The following is a 20,537-nucleotide window of genomic DNA, read 5'->3' as shown; positions in this document are numbered from 1 at the left end:
TCCCAAAGAAATTGTGATGCTGAATAAAATTAAGGCCTTTCCTTGATTTATACTTTGCAATGACCAGTTTGCAGATCCTTGAAAGGAAAGCAGCCCTGAATTCCAAGAAAAAAAAGAATGGACAGGGGGAAACTGTGACTATGGATATCCATAAAGTCCTATGGATTGTACAGCTTCTTCATTTTGTCAGCCTGGAGCTGTAACTCCAAATGAAATCAGTTCTAAATATATTCCCCCCCCCGCCACATACACACACACACACACACACACACTCTTACACACAAAACCCCTGGGCTATGTGTGTATGAGAGAAGATAGACCAAATTAATATTAATTAAATGAATAACTACTGATTCATATCAGTTGCGTCTAAAATAAGGTCCATTGTTTATGCATTTGATTCCCCATCTGCATTTGCAAACAGACAAACCACTTTCTGACTGGCATACCCATATACACGTCTCACACATCCATCCTTCCTTCCAAGAAAAAGTTATTTTGGGAAGGAAAGTAGTGAGAACAGGAGGGGAACAAAACTAAACAGCAGAGGAGAGGAGAGGTGGTTTGTCTAAGTAAGGAGTGAGTATCTGCAGAGAGGTAGGGAAGTAATCATAGTCTTCCACCTCACTGAGGTGAAGACCAGTAAAATAAGCACAGGAAACATTTATCTATCCTTGGATGTTTCTAAAGGCTTCACTGTAAGAGAGTCAGAAGCAACTTCTCATTCCATTTGTGATCATTCTCATCAAATAATATATCCTCCTATTTTGAAAATATAAGACAACCCCCATCCCACCTGGAAGATCATTATTGTGGGGTAGGGGGGAAAAAAACTTGTTTTCCTTTGTGGTAACTACACTAGGCTTAGCAGATTTTTTTTAAAAAAAGTTATTAAAAAAATAATGGAAGATAAAATGTTTTTATGTTATTATTCCTGTTCTAATTGGGTAATTGTTTTCCTCTTTCCACTGCGGAATGCCCATTTAAAATGAAAAATTCTAAAGTAAAATTAGTTTCTTTCTAAGATTATTCTCATTTTGCATTAAATGGTTTTGTTGAGTTTTATGTTCTCTCCTAAAGTGCAGATAAAGCATTTCCTGTAATTAAAATGAAATAAAATAATATCATTTTCATGAAAGGGAATGGCTACTTTTAGATACTTTTAACCCCTAATGGATTTTTTTGAGTAGGTTAATTAATATTTTCACTATGTGCATTCAACTCCAAGAACAGATTTGGGGTTTTATTTATTTATTTTTAAGAGTGATCATGACCAACAGGGCAATTTTCAGAAGAAGGGAGAGCAATTGTTTGTGATACGGTAGGTCTTGGTTATTTGCCATATTATATTATATTATATTTATATTATATTATATTATATTATATTATATTATATTATATTATATTATATTTGTTGTTGTTGTTCAGTCGTTAAGTCGTGTCCGACTCTTCGTGACCCCATGAACCATATTGTGCCAGGCCTTCCTGTCCTTCACTGCCTCTCTGAGTTTGCTCAGTTTCATGCTCATATATTATATTATATTATATTATATTATATTATATTATATTATATTATATTATATTTTATTATATTATATTATCTTTATTATATTATATGAACAAAGCTGTTTATTGTTTCCTATATGGCTTGAAGCATGGTCTGTAAAAGGTCAATTAATGGCCCTGTTAAATTCTTTGTAGCTGTATTAGATTCTGTGGGGATGTTGTAGCACAAGAACAACCACCAATATATATATATATATATATAGTGGGTATAGTCTATCCATGTAAATTAGACCTTAGATATAGAACAAATCATTCTGATTGATCTCATATAGTGGGGTTATTTCTCACTGGGCTTCACAACTTGTATCTTACAAGAACTATGCTTAAAACATCCCTTGCCCATTTGTTTGAGTTAAAGGTTACTCAGACAGACAAAGGTTATTGTTCCCATGGCAATTTTGTTCACTTGTTTTGTTCTGCATAATGGAACCTCTCTGTAGGATCTTATTGTTGATTTAAGAATTAAGTATTATTCCAGGAAAAGAAATGTCTAGATTGTGCAGTGCATTCATTCTGAACAGTGGTTAGTGGTTTGAATAGGAATGTTCTCACTTAAATACATATTCCTATCATTTTCAGCAGAACTTAACTACTTCAAGCTTAACTACTTCAAGCTTCCTATAGATTTTGAGTGAATATAAGGTAGAGCTGTATAAATAATGTAGGCTTAGCATTATGTTTATCACCTGTCCTTTCTCTTCATGTTGGCAGGTTAAGAGCTAAATTTCACCTACATTAAATATGCTTTAGCATTTAACATGAAGATTTTTTCCTGAAAGAATGCAACTTTAAGCATCTGGAGAAAAAATGCAGAATGTAATCCTTTACTTCTTTGTATCACTCCTGCGTAAAATCCTCCTCTGTACCATTCCCTGGGGCTGGCTTTAAGCTAAGGCTGCATAGTTACTAGCCTAGGATACCAAAGCTTAGGGGGTGCCAACGCTGCCCCCTTTCCAAATCATTCTAAAAATGCAAATCTTTGCATTGGCAGGAGATGAGGCCGACAGTCAATATAGCCTGTAGGTGCCATATATCCTTTGGGCACTGCCCCTACCCCAATAAAAATCAAACTTCTGCTTTCTAAGCTCTACAGACATATGTGGAGAACTAGAGGGCCTCCATTGTATTCAGACTCAGTCTGTCATCAATGTCCATCTCCCACGCTAACTATGCTGTCTGAAGCTTTTGTGGAAGATAAGGCAATCACTGAGTCAGTCTTTAGTCCACCCCACCTGCAAGGTCTGTAGGGATGCTTGTTGAAACAAAGGATTCTGGGTTATTAGTATTCTTCATACTGTACACTATAGTCCTGACTCAAACTGGGGAAAAAAAGTATTCATTGATACGATAGGATTCATATCCTCTTTCCGTCAAACCACCCTAGTACCAAAGTAGGTATCAGCACCCCATTGTGCCTGTATAAAGCAAAGTTAGGCATTGTTTTCCACTGTGAAACTGTTGGACTTTTGGGAAAAAAAGCATCAGGAATTGCAATAGAAAAAAGCAGTTATATTACAGTTGTGTAATATGACTGTTCCCACTCCCAGCTTTTAGTTTAGGAAGCATTTTTTTAACAGGTAGTACTAGCTATGTTGCCAATAAGCAAGAGTCTCAACGTGAAATCATCACAAGTGCTGGTTAAGAATAGTGCATTAGCCTGAGGGCTGCAACAATTGAATGCTTTTCATAGCTGATAACACGAGTTAGACGAAGAAAATGAAGAATAACACAGGATGCTGCAACACCTAAATTTATTAAATAAATAAATAATTTAAAAACTTTTACAGCAAAACAGAACCATTTTGGGGACCACTTAGCTGGCAGTGTTTCTCATTAACTGAAACACCAATATTTATTTTATTATTGGATTGATATGTAACTTTTTTTTTGAGAACACAGGAAACCCATTCCACTAAGATCTGTCCGTCCTTCCTTCCTTCCTTCCTTCCTTCCTTCCTTCCTTCCTTCCTTCCTTCCTTCCTTCCTTCCATCCATCCATCCATCCATCCATCCTTTTTCTGTTTCTCCCCTTTCCTGCTTGCAGAATCCATCCTTTGTCTGATAGGAAGACCCTTGTAGTGGGGTAGACAGACTTGGCTCCTCCTTTTCCTGCTGCCTCTTTTTTCCCTGGGTAGCTCCAGCCTCCAGGATTGTCTTCTGTGACCAAGCCTTGCCTCCTCGCTACTTGTATCCTGCTCAGAGCTGCCTCAGAAGCAGCACCTCTCACAGAGTATGAGAATAGGTGGTGCTACTCAACAGGAGCAGAGTTGTTACATGGGCATATTTAGGCATGCCCATAACTGCCAGCGCCACTGCATTCTGGACTGCCTGAAGCTTCCAAGAGGTCTTCAAGGGCAGCCCCATGTAGACTGCATTGCATTACTGTAGTCACATGAGGTGACTAGGACATGAGTGACTGTCTGAAAGGATTCCCAATCTAGGGAAGGGTGCAACTGATACATCAGATGGAGTTGTGCAAAGGCCTTCCTGGCTACACTAGCCACCTCCTTATCGGGCAGGAGCTGTGAGTCCAGGATGACCCCTAGATTGCACACGACTCTTGAATGGGAAAGTGCAGTACGTCTTGTTGGAAGTCACAGAAAATGACTTGGAAGACCACTAGTTTGATACCTGAGTCATAGAATATATACAGTAGTTACATTATATCCTACTTTAAGGCCCCTCTACACTATGATCATGTGGCTGCTGTCACTGATGGCATGTTTTCAACCATAAAGTTTTTCAAATATTAAAATCTATCTGTTCTTTTTCCATAACATTTTGAATTTTCTTGCTAAATTTGCCTTAAAAACCACATACTAGGAAAGAACCTGTAAGGGTGTATTTCAAGAATGTGCTTAATCTCTATATGGAGTCTAGAAGCTATAAGATGTGGGGGCATGCGTTTTATATAGCACACACATCTGACATCACAAATCAAACTTTGTTCATTAGATCAAAATGACATGGAGGACTACTTCTAAAAGGAGAGCCAAAAGAGCACATTTTATTTCTCTAAAAATTTTAGAGCTTGCTTACACAATAGCATCATTGCACATTTCACTGCTAGCCTAATAGACTCATTATTGGTATAACTTCATTGCATATGCTGAAAATGCAAAAAGACTCAGTGTTAAAAAAATGTTTGCTATTGTGTTTTGCTTAGTATCTCTGTGTACGAAACAGAGATCAATCCGTTGTGTTTGATTTTTCACATCTTCAGCAATACATCCTTCCTTCAGTCAGTGTTACTTTTAACCCATTTTAATGTGGCACCAATGTATATTTTCATAGTAACATTTATTTCAAGGTTTCCTGTTCTTCCTGGTTGGAAACCATTGTTGACTCACAATGCAACCTTATCAAAAGATTGTGTTTTGCTTCAAAGTGTAACAGTACTGTGCAATAACACAGTACTTCATATATCTTTAAATGAACTCGGTGGTAGAGCAAATGTTTTGCATGTATCAGGCTCCAGTCACAGACATTTTGTTAAAAAATCTTTGGTAACTGAGTTTAAGAAAAAAAGAACGTTTCCCTACAGGATAAACACGACTAATGGTAATATTGTCCTTGGCAGATTATTTTTCCAACTCACTTCTACATCATTTGGAAGTAACATAACTTGCACAAGAACATGGTCTCCTGAGCTCATTAAGTGTCGTATCAGTTTGTTTCCTCCATTTTTCTACTTGGTTTCTCTCTCTGTCATGATCCATGGTGGTCTTTGGAAGGCTGGAAAAAAAGCAACAGCAGACCAAGAAAATGTACCATTTTAGGGCAATGTAATGCAGATTGTTTTTAATCTTTCTTTTCCCCCCCCCTGCTTTATGGACATGATGCTACAAAGAGCTTTGGAGATTTGGCGATATAAAATAGGTTGTAACACTACCATAGCAAAAGGCAACACTGATTGTCATTTTTAGTGTCAGTTTTTCTCCCTCGGCCACAAAGGAAGGCACAGCTATTCTCCCTAATTCTAGTCCCCAAACAAATACATAATTGATTGGTTGTAGTTCAATCTTTTTTTCTATTCCGTTGGCTCCAAAAGTTCTTCATTTTCACTGAGTTCAGGGGTGGGAAAAGAGACAGGAGAGGGACAGAAAAGGGAAAAAAAAAAAAAGGAATCCATCAAGGAAAAAAAAATAGCGCATAAGAAAATCAATGTTGACTTGTTTAATAAGAATGGTTAGAGACACAATTTGTCCTCTTTCTTTAATTATTTGCTTTGGTGCTAGTTTCTCATTGTTTTAGTAAACAACTGGTGGTATGATTTTTCACAAATTTGTTCACAATGTTTATATTTAATTATTGTGGAAACAATATGTAAACTTAAGGCACAAGGCGCATGTATATTTGCCTTGCTTGTTTTATCTGTGAATCTGTTTCAATTTTGAACTTTTAATCGTTGCTGCAGCAGATTTTTCTTTACCTAATTTATTCCCCAGGGAAGATGCACTGGACAACTCTTATTCTTACAGTATTCTTGATTTTATGATTTTGTTTTGTTACCATACCCAGAGTTATTTTCTAATTTGTGTATGGATAGAGATTTCTGTTTTTTGCATCCATCATGAATTATGAAGAAAATATGAATTTCAAACACTGCTCCAGTGTTCTATATTTAGAACTGAGATAATCTAGATTTTTATCATTTGAAGTCAGATTTAATGGAACAAGTTGGGTATCCAGGTTAAATATCTGAACAGTTTATAAATGGCAAAATAACAGTATTCATGATCACTTGCAAATCGTTGCCAATAAAGTTATTATTATTTATTCATTTATATTGGTTATGGTCACCCGCTCCAGTAGTCTCTGGGTGGCTTACAAAACCTAAAATTAGAAAACTATTAAGATACAATGGTGATGATTGACCCAACCCTGGTAGCATTTATTATTGCTGTTTTGTTATTTGTGGAGTTAAATATGGGGAAATAACAGGAAATAGTCAGTGAAGGAAGGGCAGGTTGGCGTGGTGGTTAAGGCACAGGCTAGAAACCAGGAGACCATGAGTTCTGGTCCCATCTTGGTCACAAAGCCAGCTGGGTGGCCTTGGGCCGGTCTCTCTCTCAGCCCTAGGAAGGAGGCAAGGGCAATAAGCAAGAATAAGAGAGATTCTCTTTATTAAGAGATTTAAGAGCTTCTTGGAACTGATTTTATAAATAAATAATATGTAGGCACGGGGTTAACAGTCGTTTGGATAAATTAAATGCTCATCTGTTTCAAGGTATGACCATTTGCTGTTTTTGAGGTCAAATGTCTTTAGCTTATAAGAGTGCTTTTTTTTTTATGCCAACGATTACAGGTTCAATTCTAGGATTTCCAAGTGGGCCTTTAACAACCGAACTTTAAACTAGCAGTCACTGTCAAAGCTATTTGACTTCCCTAGCCAATAATCTACCGATTATAATGCAGCATATGATGTCTTGTCTAGCTCACAACAGGGATCTTTAGCAAGCTGTTATAGGTGAAGACAAAACTGCATTCCCATTTCTGTTTAACAGGAATTTAGTAGCCAGCCATCTTGAGAATATTGTGAAGAGGGTCTTTTCAGTGTTCAGTTAATGCTGTTTCACAGTCCCGTTTCCTGATTTCCTTAAAACAGATACTTTACCTTTAAACCAAAACAAAAAACCCCCCATAAATGCAAATAATAAGCTTTGTTACTTGGTTTGAAGAGGCTTAAGGAATGCTATTTGTCCTTTTCCCCCACAATTGATTACATCAGCAATACAAGTTTTGTTTTTTACTTGCTTCTTCCCGCAAGAAATGTGCTATCTCCTCCTTTTGAAATGTTTTAATGTGACTAACCCAAGCCTTGATGGCATAAACGTTGCAAAAATAATTGCTTAAACTGGAGTTCATTTTTATTTCTTTCTCGAACGAAGCTGCCTTGCCATATCTGACTTTACCGTATTACAGAAACAGAAAAGAGCCTTTGGTGATGAAAAACAATTCTAAAATGAGCAAAACCTAGGTTTACACGACCAATCTCTATTCTCTCATATTGCAGGGCGGATTGTCAAAAGGTCACCAGCCTCTTACATTAAATGGTTTCATGCAGACCTTACTTTCAAACTTCAAATATTAGAGATGTAATTTATTGTCGAAGCCTCTGTGTTTCAACTCTTCCAGTTCCTTTTTCAATTTTTTCCCTTGCTACTCGTGGGAGGCTTTACATATACATAATCTATTCAATTCATTCTCTCTCCTCTTATCTTGTAATATTCAAAATCTTGTTTGACTATATGTAGAAAGAAGGAAAATAGAGTACACGGATAATGGGCAGATTACGTAGACCGTTTTCCAGACATCCAAATGGCTTTTATTGTCCTTTTGTCTTATGCTGAAAGCTTTTTTTTTTTTTTTTTGCAAGATATCAGGAAAGAGAAAGGGGGAGAAAATTTGTCCTATCCCACTGTATTGTTCTCAAAGAGCAGTAGGATAAATTCCAGCGTATTAGGGATATTATCAGAAAGATGGAAAGATGACTGAAGTTTAAGCATCATGCACTATGCCATAATATAGTTTCCAGTTTCAAAATGACTATGTGATTGAATTCCCAAGGAGGGGGAAATGCTTCTGGGAGGTCTTGGTACATGAAATATAATACATTTTTCCTTGTTTGAGTGCTTCCCTCATCCATCAGTATGTCAGAAAACAAGATGGAAAACTGGGTCCTGCTTTCAATAGTCTATTTATCGATGTGTTGAGTGCATGTAATCTGCATTGTGATCAAAGTGTACATGCCTCTGTATTTCAGCAGCCTCTTTTATCCTTCCAAGTTGATATATTTGTATAAAGAGCTGAGGCACCACAACTTTTCAGCCCACTAGTCTTAACTATGACTTAACTAACTACTTAACTAACTATATATTTGCATTTGCATGTATTTGTTGTTTTATTGATTGTTTTACGCTGCCCAGAGTCTCTTTTTGTGAAATGGGCAGCCATATAAAAGTGATAAATAAATAAACAAACAAACAAATAAATAATGAACTAAGTAAAAGTAACTGAAGTCGAAGACAGAAAAACAAACATTGGCATTCCCCTCGGCCTCAGCCAATCTCTTAGAAACAAAGGACTTTTCTCAATTTTGAGAAATGGATGTTTGTATTCTCACAAAATGAATACAGTTTCAGTAGGCGCTGAATAACAGCTTTAGAGCTTAAAACAACCCACTAAGGTTTTTTTCCCCTTTAAATTATAACATATATCAAAGTGTTAGACAAATTCTCAGGAAGCATGCCTGGACTGTCAATTTGAATATGGCAATTCAGACATGATACTGTGGAGAGTATAATTTCATTTGTTTTGAATCAAAATGGGGAAAAAATAGGGGAATATAACCATGTCCATTGTTTGGTTTTGAATATAGCTTGACCTTCAAATTGCTCAGAATCCATTAAGCACAAATCCAAATTTAATAAAGTGTTTATCTTTTGAAAATCTACCAATAGTTAATTTGCATTAACCCAACATGACAAATCAATTTTGACTTCAGAATTCTAAAAACATTTAAAGAAGATTTTACTTGAGAAATAAAAATGAATACTCTTGTGGGATCCATCTAGAATGGTTTTAGACTTTTAATGTGTCTGGCATAAACAAATTATGTTGCCCCTTCTGCCTATCTTGCATAAAGGCAAGAGCCTGGGTTATCATTTCCTTGATATCTTTGCAGGATAAGATGAAGCTGTTCCACTTATTCCAGGCAGACTTCAAGTCTAGTGTAAGATGAAATAATTCTTGGCCTGCAGATTTTATACCCATTTTATACCCATTCTTTATGTCATTAAATAAAGAAATTGTACTATTAACCATGTTTTTCTCCATTGGGAAAATTGGATCATTGTCCTTCTTAGTGGCTGATTTATATCAATGCAATGTGTCAATTGAGTAATTGTGAATTTTTCCATCACTGAGCTGTTATTCTAATCTCTTGATGCTAATGTGTATAGTCATTATTAGATTTCAGACAGAATATTTCTAAAAATAAATGTGGTATAATTAGTGTCATGCACCAGTTTTGTTGGCCTCTTTAATTGTGAGAATCAATTTGGTCTTGTGTAGCACTGTTGTGACACATCACCTGAAACAGATGTTCAGAGATCACACTAGCAGTAGAACCAAAAACTAAGAACATTGCTGCAAGTAACCTCAAATGATGTTTAAGATGGTACCCAAATCATAGGGAATTGGAAATCCAAGTGAACTTGTCCTGCAGATATATTTGCACAGAATATCTCATTTTAAAGATATATAAAGCCTGTGAGCATAAGATTTTGCACTTTTTTCCTCAAATTCCTCCACTCTTTTACACTGATAGACTCAGACACATGTTGCTTCTAATTCTCATTGACATGTTCATGCAAGTCAGAGGCACTCAATCATTAGACTGAACATTAGATAATAATCAGCCCTTGGTGCTGCCATCTTTCACATTACCGTGACTTCAGTTCAGTTCCCACTGCCAAATATGGAAATCAAATTTCTGTGAGTTTACATAGAATTTTCATGATCACTGCTGATCAAGTAGCTCCATTCCTCTGGGTCATCATTGTATATATTAATGATAATGTGAACCTGGCAACTCATCAAGTCAAAACCTGATGATTTGAGAAATGCAACACTGGGTTAAGCATGAAGTGTCTTAACTGACTTTTGGGATTACAGTCTGTGTGCCAACTATCCGAGTCGCATTGGATTTCCCAGTTGTTACTGTCCGCCATGTTTCATGGTCCTTTAAAACTATGAAGTTTAGGAGCAACACCAGCTTCTTTGATTGAAGACCTCCGGTTTTCCTTAAAACTGGCTTTCATAACTAACCAATTGTGGATCAAATTGTTTTGAGTGGACCAAATTATTTTCCTGATCGCTCATGTGATATTTATTACATTTGTGTTTTCCCATTCATGTGCTTTGCAACTACACCACGTTGGGGAGGAATTAAAGGCTTCTTCCCTAGCTTCACTAGACCCATTGGCAGCGTTCCAGTTTAGGTTGGCATTAACATTGACATTGCATTATGATATTGGAGTGCTTACTCTGAATCTGCTAGCTAATTTCCTGTGGCTTTGGTTTTGCTTTGGCATGTTGCAGCCCAGCAAGCTATATGTGAAGATTTTGTTTTGTAAAATAAATGTTGATTATGAAGTAATATCTACTAATTGATATCTTTTGGGGATTTATTGGGTGAAAAAGTACATTATTTTCATCTAATATGCCAGTCAAATTCTTTTCATGAGGAGGGATCTAAAATGGCTTTTTGGGACATCGGAAATAATTTGACAGAGCGGATTAACCTTATTTCCTTTTATATAACTGTGACTCTAAACCAGCGGGAGTTCTTTTTTACAAGAAATTGGCACGAATTTGGGCGCAGGCAGTTTAGCAAACTGCTGTTCTGCTTTCTCGTCTTTTTTGCTTTTGAGCAAGCTCTCATCTGTCCTTTGTCACTGGGAGAGTTTTATGTCTCACTTTGCAGAAGAGTCAATAAGGAAACAAACAGTAGCAACAGTAAGCAATTTGTCACACTGAACAGGAGCATCAGGGAGATGCATCTGGGAGACCCTTTGTATTTCAATTGCTGCCAGGTTTCCTTGCAAAACAAAAACCTTCCTGCAAAGTTGTGTATTGGAGGCAGGTCTCAGCCTTTGTCTAGAAACCTCAGTTTCATTGCCAAACTGTTTCCCACTTGAAAAGTACCTGGACATGTTTATGAAGTCACTATTAACTCAGTTCAAAGGAATCTTTTGTTTAGTTTTCCAAAATGTTTTGAAAGTTTATTTTACCTTTCGGAGAGTGTTCATTGCTATCACTACCAAGGGGCCCTTTGCTGTTGTTGTAAACCTTATAGTTGGAAAGAAAGCTAGGACCACCAGCTGGAGATTTGGGAAATCTGGCAAAAGCGTTGGGAAGGCAAAATACTAGGGATGGCCAGCTTCATGCCGTACATACAACGGGGGGGAAAGGGGGATGTACTGTGGATAAAGCTATTGTATACATTATATGAGGACCGTCGTTTTGGTTTGTGGTAGCCAAAAATCAGCTCAACAGCTTTATCTCACCATCAGTCTTAGCTTGAGACTATGTACTGAACAAGCCCACTTCTTTGATGTCGCAGTAGAACTACACAGTGGATACAGAAATGCCACATTGTGCAGGGAACCTATAAACCACCAAGCATACCTACACACTTCCAGCTTCTCTCCAGAACGCAACACCAATATATTCTGTGGGCAGGCTCTACATTACAATCATGTTTGTTCTGACCCACTGGACAGAAATCCTCAGCCAATGGAATTAAACCAATCAGTCTGACGAAACTACCCACCCCACAAGAGCAATACACAAATCAAAGGAACTGGATAGATCTTGAGGAACAACCTATTAAAAGACAGGCTACAAAACACCACTGGTTCTTCCAATCTCTTTGTGTGTTTCCAATCCATCCCCCTCTTGCCATGATTTTCCTAGCCTACGTGCTTTGAAATCATTGAAAATACCTTATAAGAATAGCCAGTAATACATTTTTCAGATGTTAGCAGGGAGCCTTTTGTATGGCTAATCTGAAAACTAGGGAGGGTTCCTTCTGAAACACTTCCCATGCCTCCTCTCCTTCTGTGGGCTGAGATAGCTTTTACATGCTGCTTGTCCAGTTGGTAGCTCTCCATCCCATTTTCCAAGGTCATTCCCACATACCACTACCCATCTTTGAGCAATAGTAAAGCATTGGTTTAGCTCAGATTATGGAAGAAGAGCTTATCCTGAAATAATGGCCTCCTAAAGTTTCAGAATTTAAAGGGGGGGGGGTCTAATTAAGATCAACCACAGCTGACTGGGTTCATACAACATGGTATCTCATAAATAACCATTTATAACATAATGGCTCAAAACGAGAGCCAGTTTGGTGTCACGGTTAAGGTGCTGGTCTAGAAACCAGGAGACCACGAGTTCTCTCTTAGGCACAGAACTTGGATGGGTGACTTTGGGGCAGTTTCTCTCTCTCTCTTACCCCAGCCTACCTCACAATGTTGTGAAGAAAATAGCAGGAAGGAGAATTATGTATGCCATACTGAAATGAACAACATAAAGGTAGGATATTAATCAAATAATTTATGGCTGGATATGTAGAACATGCAAAGCTGAAACTAAGGCAAGTACATTAGTGCTTAGTGTGAGATGTTATCCCAATCTGTATATGTTTCTGAGAGAGGTTTCTTCAAAGAAATAGTATGAATGAATATTGAACAGTATTAAAAATTGTGAAATCATCTTCTCTCTCTCTATTTATGTGTATTTATACATTGCTGCTGTTAATGAAAGAGTAAAGTAGCCAAAAACGCTTCATGTGCCGGTGGCCATTTTTCAGCTGCTTCATTTCATGGTTGCTATATAATCATATTCCCCTCCTTTTTAAGAAGAGAAACATGTTACCCACACTACTTTCTCTTTTATTCAGCAATGATACATTCCTGTTTATAACTAAGAAAAGGCCAGCTGAATTCCATTCCTATATTAACTGTTTTCACTTGGGGAAAAAAAAGTCTACACAACATTGTGACTTTCTTCCATCCCTTTTCATCCAAGGCAACTCCATGCTGTTAATAGCTGCTCAGCAGATATAAAGATGTTTATTATCAAATGGACATGTAATATGTAATACGTAATATGAAAATGAAGGCTTAGAAATTGCAACTCTGCCAAATCATATAGTATTTGTCCTTGCGCTCTCTCCAAAAAGAAGAAATGATTCTAACCAGCAGCTCTTTTTTCATCCATTCCTGTTCTTTCTAGCTAGAAAAGCAGATTGTTAGAAAGGTGGAGGGCTTCTATGGATTTCCACAAAGCCAGAAAGAAGTAAACGGTATTGTGGAGTGACATGGCCTTCATTTAACAGTTCTGTTGCCACGTTATTTTCCATTTCTGCCAAAGTGTGTCCAATTCATATTCATATCAGTGTTCATTGGGGGGGAAAATGGAGTGGGGGGGGGACTCTTCGGAAACGGCAGCTTTCATAGAACATTACAGTGTGAAGGATGAAACTTCAGATTTCTTTCACGTGTCCTTTATAAATCAGTTATGTTGGCTGTGCTCTGGAAGCTATTCAGTTTCTTCTTTCCTCTTCGTTTCTATGTCAATTTATTCCATCAGGTTGGTCGGCATTCCTTTGTATTCCACACCAGCAAGAGAGAGCTGCTATTATGAAGGACGTGGCATATTTCTCCTTACATTTTTCCATCCTTATCTTTAGCGTTGGTGCATTTATAGAGATTGCACTTTTTCTTTCATATATTTAATTTAGGAACCAGAATAGTTTCCAGGGGCTTTCTTAAGTTCTCTGCCTTAAAAAGTCTGCAAATATAAGGCAATAATTCTTCACCACTGAGTTCATTCAACTCTTATCACGTGGAGAAGAAAACCAATGTTTGTTTTGTTTTAGGAATGAGAGGCTCTCTTCTGAAATTTACCTCCAAATCAACTCTGAAGTACTTAGAGGAAGAAAGATAAAGGTTTGGGAATGAATATTGAATGTTATTGATAATTACTGGGAGGAGAAATACTCTTGTATTTCTGAGCTAGAGAAATTTCACAAAGAAGCCGAGGGGAAAGCCCTTCTGTTAGCCCTTCGAGGTAGTCCAGGCAAGAAGCACAACAATGAATGCTCTATCTTTATTGTAAGATTACATTAACAGAACCTTGCAATTCTAAAAGTACCCCTCCCATCCCTCACTTTTACTCTCCCAAAAACTAGGGAGGGTCCTTTCTGAGACACTTTCTCTACCCCCACCCTTCCCTCAGACTCAAATTTCGTTTATCAGACCATTGTCTAGGCTGCGGCTCTTCTTCCTGCCTCCCAAGGTCATCCCCACATACCATTACAATATCATAAAAACATTCTGCCAATTTCTGTTCATGGAAACACAGTTTGGCCAAGGATGCATAACATAGGTATCATTTGTCTTCTCAGTGCCTGGTGTGTCCTAGACCTATTGAAGACTGAATACCCAACTAGTCATTCCAATGCTTCGCACAATTCTGTTGGCAGGGGGGAAAAGTAGTTTGTGGGTCACAAACAGTCTGTAGACCACTCATCTCAATCTAGCATGCGTGTGTCTTTGTGTGTTTCTATCTGTACTACAAAGGGATTGATTTTTAAATCTTTCTCCATTTCAGGTGTATTTTTGTCAGAATTATGGACAGAGGATCCACAGGAGAAGTTAAAAAAAAGTCAAGATGGAAGCCATGACAACATGACCCTGTCCTTTTTTTTACATGTGTCACAAATGCTTATGGAGTTCCCCTGGAATGGGCCGTTAGAAAAGCTGCCTTAGCGTAAGGGAGAACATGCATTGAGCAGCTGTATAAAACCACCGCTTTAACAGCATCATGCAAGCTACTATTTGGTAAAGAATAAATGTTACTAATCGCTTCCCCCCCCCCTTATTTTTGGCATTAAAAAAATTAATGAAGCATTTATTGAATTTGGAGTTGAAGAATGAAAAGGTATGACTTAATTATTACCTTAATAAAATGTTAACCTTTATTTGCATGTGCATTGTTCTTGACGTTTAACTTCTGTATGAAATTGCTTCCTTCCACTTCAGGTGACAATTATGCAATTTGTAACTAAAATTGTTATGAAGGTCAAGTAGATCTTAGGTTAATTTCAAGTCCTCTTCAGTTATTCTTTTTTTTTTTTTAAGTACAGTATGTTCACTGTGCTGCAATCCCAGCACTTAGAACAGTGTTATTTTTTGTTCCCTGCTTAATTTTAGTTCATTAAACAAAAAAGCATAATAACGTGCAAGCAACAGCGTAGAAGTTCCAACATACACCCGCTACTGCTGACACACCCACGGTAATTCTGCAAGCTATTCCTCAGATGTTTTCGTTTAAATATTGCTAGGAGGTTTTGATTCTTACGACGTTTTAAGTATACCCCTGTTCATACGAGTTTCTCAGGGTACTCTTGATGCAGCCCCAGAATAGCCAAGAGGCACAACTTTATTGGATTAGGAGTTATGTAACTTCTCAGAACTATATTTGCAATTTATGTGTCATGCCATTCCAAGGATGCCCTGTGTTGATAATGTTAAGGTTTATTGGGGTTTATTCTGAGTGTAATTATCTGGACTGTGTGAGATCACTTACCTTTTCTTTAAAAAAAGGGGGGTATATTTTTATGACTCTTCATTTCCAGAATCCTAAAATACAGGAACACATCAGAATTATATCTTTGATTTCACAGAATATTTCCCCCATAAGTGTTGTTCAGTGTCATTTTTGTGGGATATAAGGCTAACTCTTTTCTCTGTCTTTGCTTCAAAACTCCAGCAACCTAGTTGTTCACAGATTGCTCAAGATAAGGAACTCGAGCAAACAGTGATTTCTTTCAACAACCAGCAGTTGTACATGAATGAACTTGAATCAAGCAAGTGTGAGACATCCTTATTTTCAGAAGGTTTGGTTTTAAGCTTGCTAAAATATGGAAAGCTTGTTTTTTGTATCAAACATTGGCAAAGGAAAAATTAGAAAGTAGGATGGTTGTATTATTCATTCAAGCTTCCTTAACAACAAGAACACAGCTTTGCTAAGAGTGCCAGAGAACAATATGAAAAGTTGTCCAACATGCATAACAACATGATAAAGTTGTATGATAATTTGGGGGACTACTTCACTTTTGATCCTAAATCTGTGAGTGTTGAGGAATTCTTTGGAGACCTAAGTACATTCCGGACATTATTTTTGGTAAGTAGAGATTAATCACTCATGTGCCATTATATATTTGCGCATGCTTCTTTCTAGAATGTTATCCACTGTCTTAACAAATTCTCTTTCTGTGGATTAGCATCTCTTTCGAACTATGGGTCCTTGAAGGAGATGGATCACTGATTATGCGAGCTGCATATTCAACTTGCCATTCAATATTCTGCTTTTTTCCATCTTTGTTCTGCCCTTAGATCTTGAATTTATATATAATTATTTGTTATATTTTCAGTGTAAGTGGTATTTATTAGTTAGAAAGTGATGTGTAATCTCTTTTGGGAATCTGTATAAAAATCCTGTGATAGGGAAGCAGTGATGGATTATTAGTTACATCTTCTCAGACCTATTTAAAAAATATTTTTGAGCACATTTAATGGGGACTTAATTGATTTCAGTAGGATTTAGGTATTGATTGCTTCTCCACATTTTTCTCACTTGCATTTAAATTTGCATATGAAATTTGCGAATCCCTATCTGATATGTGTGGGAAAGACAGCAACACAAGAACAACAACAACTAAGTTATTTGTAACCACAACATATACAAGATTCTGTTAAGAGATATTTAATTTGGGGGAATGATTTTGCAAGAACAGTTAAGCTGGAGCAAATAACTACTTGCACAATATAAAGCACTCTCACTTTTTTAAAGGATTATTCCAGTTAGCAATTTTTATTAATTATTATCCCCTCCAGCTTTTGCTAATCATAACATATCCAAGGCTATTCATAATAGTTCTAACTCTTAGAAATAGCTTTTCAGGGAAGAGGTGCTCCTAGGATAGCTAATGTCAGGAAAGCTTTTTCTCAATGTGGTTCAGCAAATATCCAACAATGAGTTGACTTTTGTAACCATCAAAGAAATTTAAGGATCACATAATAGCTGCTTTATGTAGTGACTTGTGGCCCCTCTTTCTACTCTGACAGCAAAGCAGAAGGCAAGAAAAGAGAGAATAGTTGAGGGATCTTTCCACGACATATTTATAGATTGAAATGATAGACATGGAAACCACTGTCTGTTTTTGCCCAGTATAGTCAAGTATTTCTCCCTTTTCAAAGAAGAGAGAAAGAACTATCCCACAATCCTAGACTCTAGGAAAGAAATGGGGTATTGGCAAATAGAACTAGAATTTTGAGTGATCCATAAAAAAACTGGGTTAATGTAGTCTGCCTTGAAGCTATAATTTGATTTCATAGACCACTGTGAGATAGGAGGAGTGGGTAAAAAACAACTTGGATGTTTAAGCACTCCAGAACAGCATGTCTGACTAATCCTGTAATAATATGCTTATTTCATTGATTGATTGGTTGCATTTACTGGTTGCCTTTTCTCAGAGGGTTCAAGGTGGGTATGTAGACAATTTCTCTGAATACTAACTCCACAGCAATAACCTTGTAATGCAGAGATGAGAGAGTGTGATTAACCCGAAGTCACATAATGAGGTCAGTGGTGAGTGGAAACAAAACTTGTCCAAGTCTAGCATCTTAGCAGCTATGATACACTGGCTCTCAACTTGTACTTTTGGAACAAGACAAGGAAATCCACAATTAAGTGGCTGCAGTGTTGATGAAGCTTTTTGACAATGCTTTGGTTGAATATCAATCCCCATGTCTGGTTATTGATGACAGTGGAATTAAATTAAATGCAGTATTGAGGGTCTTCTGTGTATTGAGATGAACTAATATAATATTCTCCTTGTAGATAAAATTAATCCATTAGTAGAAGTCTCTGGCACAATGAACCAGAAACTTTACTTACCATGTAAATCATCCTATGTCCTTCTTTTTATTTCATACTACAAACTGAATTCTAAGATTTTAAGATCTAATCTATACCTATTAGATAGCCCCCACCCCGTCTCACTGTTTTACTTCCTTCCTCCTTAAATTGGATTCTTGCGGATGCTGTTCCCAGTGGCTGCTTGTGGGTTGTTGTAATTAACTGCATCATAAGGAAGGGGTGGAAAAAGACATATGCTCCAGAATACAATACTTGCCTTCAGGGAGTATTCAAATTGCCTAGAATTATCAGTGTTGCTCAGCTACTTGCCATACAGTTTTTAGCACACAGAAGACTATCGCCAGCAGCAAGCTTTTAATCTGTATCAACAGTTGGTGTGCACCGCAAAACAGTTCTTAGAGTATAACTTTACTACATTCATTTTTAATTTTATTGTTGATTTTTAAGTACAGCAGTATTTTTGAAGGACAAAAAAAGCCAACCATCTTTCTAATGCATTTTTACAGTTCTGCAATAATCGGAAATTATTGCTGATGAATAAGGCGTACAGTATCTACAAAACATTGTGTACTTGTATATCGGCATATGAACAGCTAGCTAGCTAGCTAGCTATTTATTTATTTATTTATATTTCAAATTTAGTTAGTGCCCATTTTGCTCAAGAGTGACTCTGGGCGGTTTACAGTAAAATAATAAATAAATATTATTTATGTATGTGTTTGGCTTTACTGTATTTTTAGACTGTTTTTATTGTATTTTAATTGATATTTATTTGTTGTTTTATTGTAAACCACCCAGAGTCACTTCCTTGTGAGATGGTCAGTGTCTAAATTCAAAAATATAAATATAAATAAAGTATAAAATAAATGTATATAAATATTAATTAAGATACAATAAAAAACATGTTCATACATAAATAATGTCTTCCAACATACGGATGGTAAATAAAGGTTATGGGAGAATCTTCAAGGTGCCAGCCACCCCCAGGGTTGGTTGCCCCTCTTCTCGCCCCATGCAAGTTGGCAGAGCCAGGTCTTCGCCCCTTCCGGAAGGTCGGGAGAGTAGGGGTCTGCCTCACCCCTGGGGGAAGAGCATTCCATAGGGCGGGGGCAACAGCAGAGAAGGTTCTCCTTCTGGGCCCCACCAGTCGACATTCTTTCATCAAAGGGGTCCTTAACATACCTTCCCTGCCTGACCGGGTGGGATGAGTCGATGCGATGTAATGTAACGTAATGTAATATAACGTAATATAATTTATAAAACTAAATTGAAATCAAATTAGTAAAGCTAGAGATTTCTGTAAGCTACATGATACAAATAGGTTGTATACATCTACAGTCCAGATTCATTCTCCTTACAACCTTGTTACAATGTATTTGTAATTTTTTTCCACGTTGTGTTACTACATTCAAAGCATAACGCTGACCTGGATGATTATAATATTTTCTCTCTCTCTGTTACCCCCCACTTGTAAATTCCAAATCAATTTACTATTATTTTAGTATGGTGTCTCATTCCTACCTTGTGCATATACCTATTTCCTACAAAGAAGGATAGTTATATTTATGGATGCAGGACATCTGTGTTTGCATTAAACAAATTTTATATGAGGTCAGATTTCACAGAGGACAAAAGCCATTCAACTCTCAGGATGATTAGTTCAAGAGGTGGAACCAATGCACAATCTATTTCTCTGATTTCTATTCCCCAAATATGTATGCATGTATGTATGAATAAATAAATAAAATCAGTATCAGAGAGTGATAGAATCTTAGGTAATAGTAAATTGATTTAAATATTAGTTTTAATGAAGACCTTGAAGAAGAATTGAAGGATGTCTAACTAGGTAGATTAATCTTCAAGGGATTTTAGAGATGCTCTAACATCCCATCTTGATTGAAAGATTTGTCAGCCAGTGGCATGTTAAGCATTAGCAAATGCATGGAAAATTCTGAAGTTTTTCAAAATTAGAAGAAGAAAGTTAACTACAGTTCTTCTGATGAGAGCATGAAAACGAGAACATATATATCCCTTTAGGTCTTCCATTTCCTCTCATATGTCAACTTCCAAAGAAATGTTCCCTTTAAATAAGGTATTTTCACGTTATTAGTAAGCATCAAGAAGAAAGGAAGATATAAAGATAGCTGGATGGATCTTACAGGTTCAGACCTTTCTCAGTTCCTTTCTGCTTTGTTGCTGCTATAGATTATCATGAAAATGTTTTCTGCCTTCGGGACAGAAAGAACTTGGTACTCAAGAAAAGAGCATGTTATGTGGTGCCCCCAACTTGCTTATTTACTCATCTTTCTTCTGCTGCTTTGGAATCTTATTCACGAATTACTTTCTTGTATTTCAAGTAAACTTTGAGTGGTAATTAGATCTCCTTTATAGGTTATTATTTCACCTCATACTGGTTTCACACTTCATGAACTGCATGATCTTTACTTGAAGAGGAA

At 36.9% G+C, this 20,537-nt stretch overlaps 1 protein-coding gene and 1 long non-coding RNA gene across 6 annotated transcripts in view; both read left to right on the top strand.

Moving 5' to 3' along the window:
- The window catches only part of LOC148214426 (uncharacterized), a 28,214-nt gene extending 12,063 nt beyond the window's left edge, over positions 1–16,151 (top strand). Inside the window, exons 2-4 of one of the 2 annotated variants that reach the window (XR_015798098.1) lie at positions 14,015–14,084; positions 14,749–14,978; positions 15,910–16,151. This is a non-coding gene — a long non-coding RNA (uncharacterized LOC148214426). Of the gene's footprint in view, positions 1–14,014; positions 14,085–14,748 lie in introns of both variants that reach the window. The other variant, XR_015798097.1, reaches the window with a different exon arrangement.
- Positions 1–20,537, top strand: part of DIAPH2 (diaphanous related formin 2) — a 259,065-nt gene that overhangs the window by 146,411 nt on the left and 92,117 nt on the right. For all 4 annotated transcript variants that reach the window (XM_088151773.1, XM_088151771.1, XM_088151772.1 and 1 more), the window contains one exon: positions 16,160–16,323. In XM_088151773.1, the coding sequence (XP_088007899.1) occupies positions 16,160–16,323 (164 nt within the window). The remainder of the gene's footprint in view (positions 1–16,159; positions 16,324–20,537) is intronic.

Source organism: Python bivittatus, unplaced genomic scaffold, assembly GCF_059951505.1.
Source record: "Python bivittatus isolate LINGU-HERP-01145 unplaced genomic scaffold, Pbiv_v1 ctg000670_np1212, whole genome shotgun sequence".
Classification (NCBI taxonomy): Eukaryota; Metazoa; Chordata; class Lepidosauria; order Squamata; family Pythonidae; genus Python; species Python bivittatus.
Note: the sequence above shows the minus strand (reverse complement) of the source record. Positions and strands in the feature narration are given on the sequence as shown.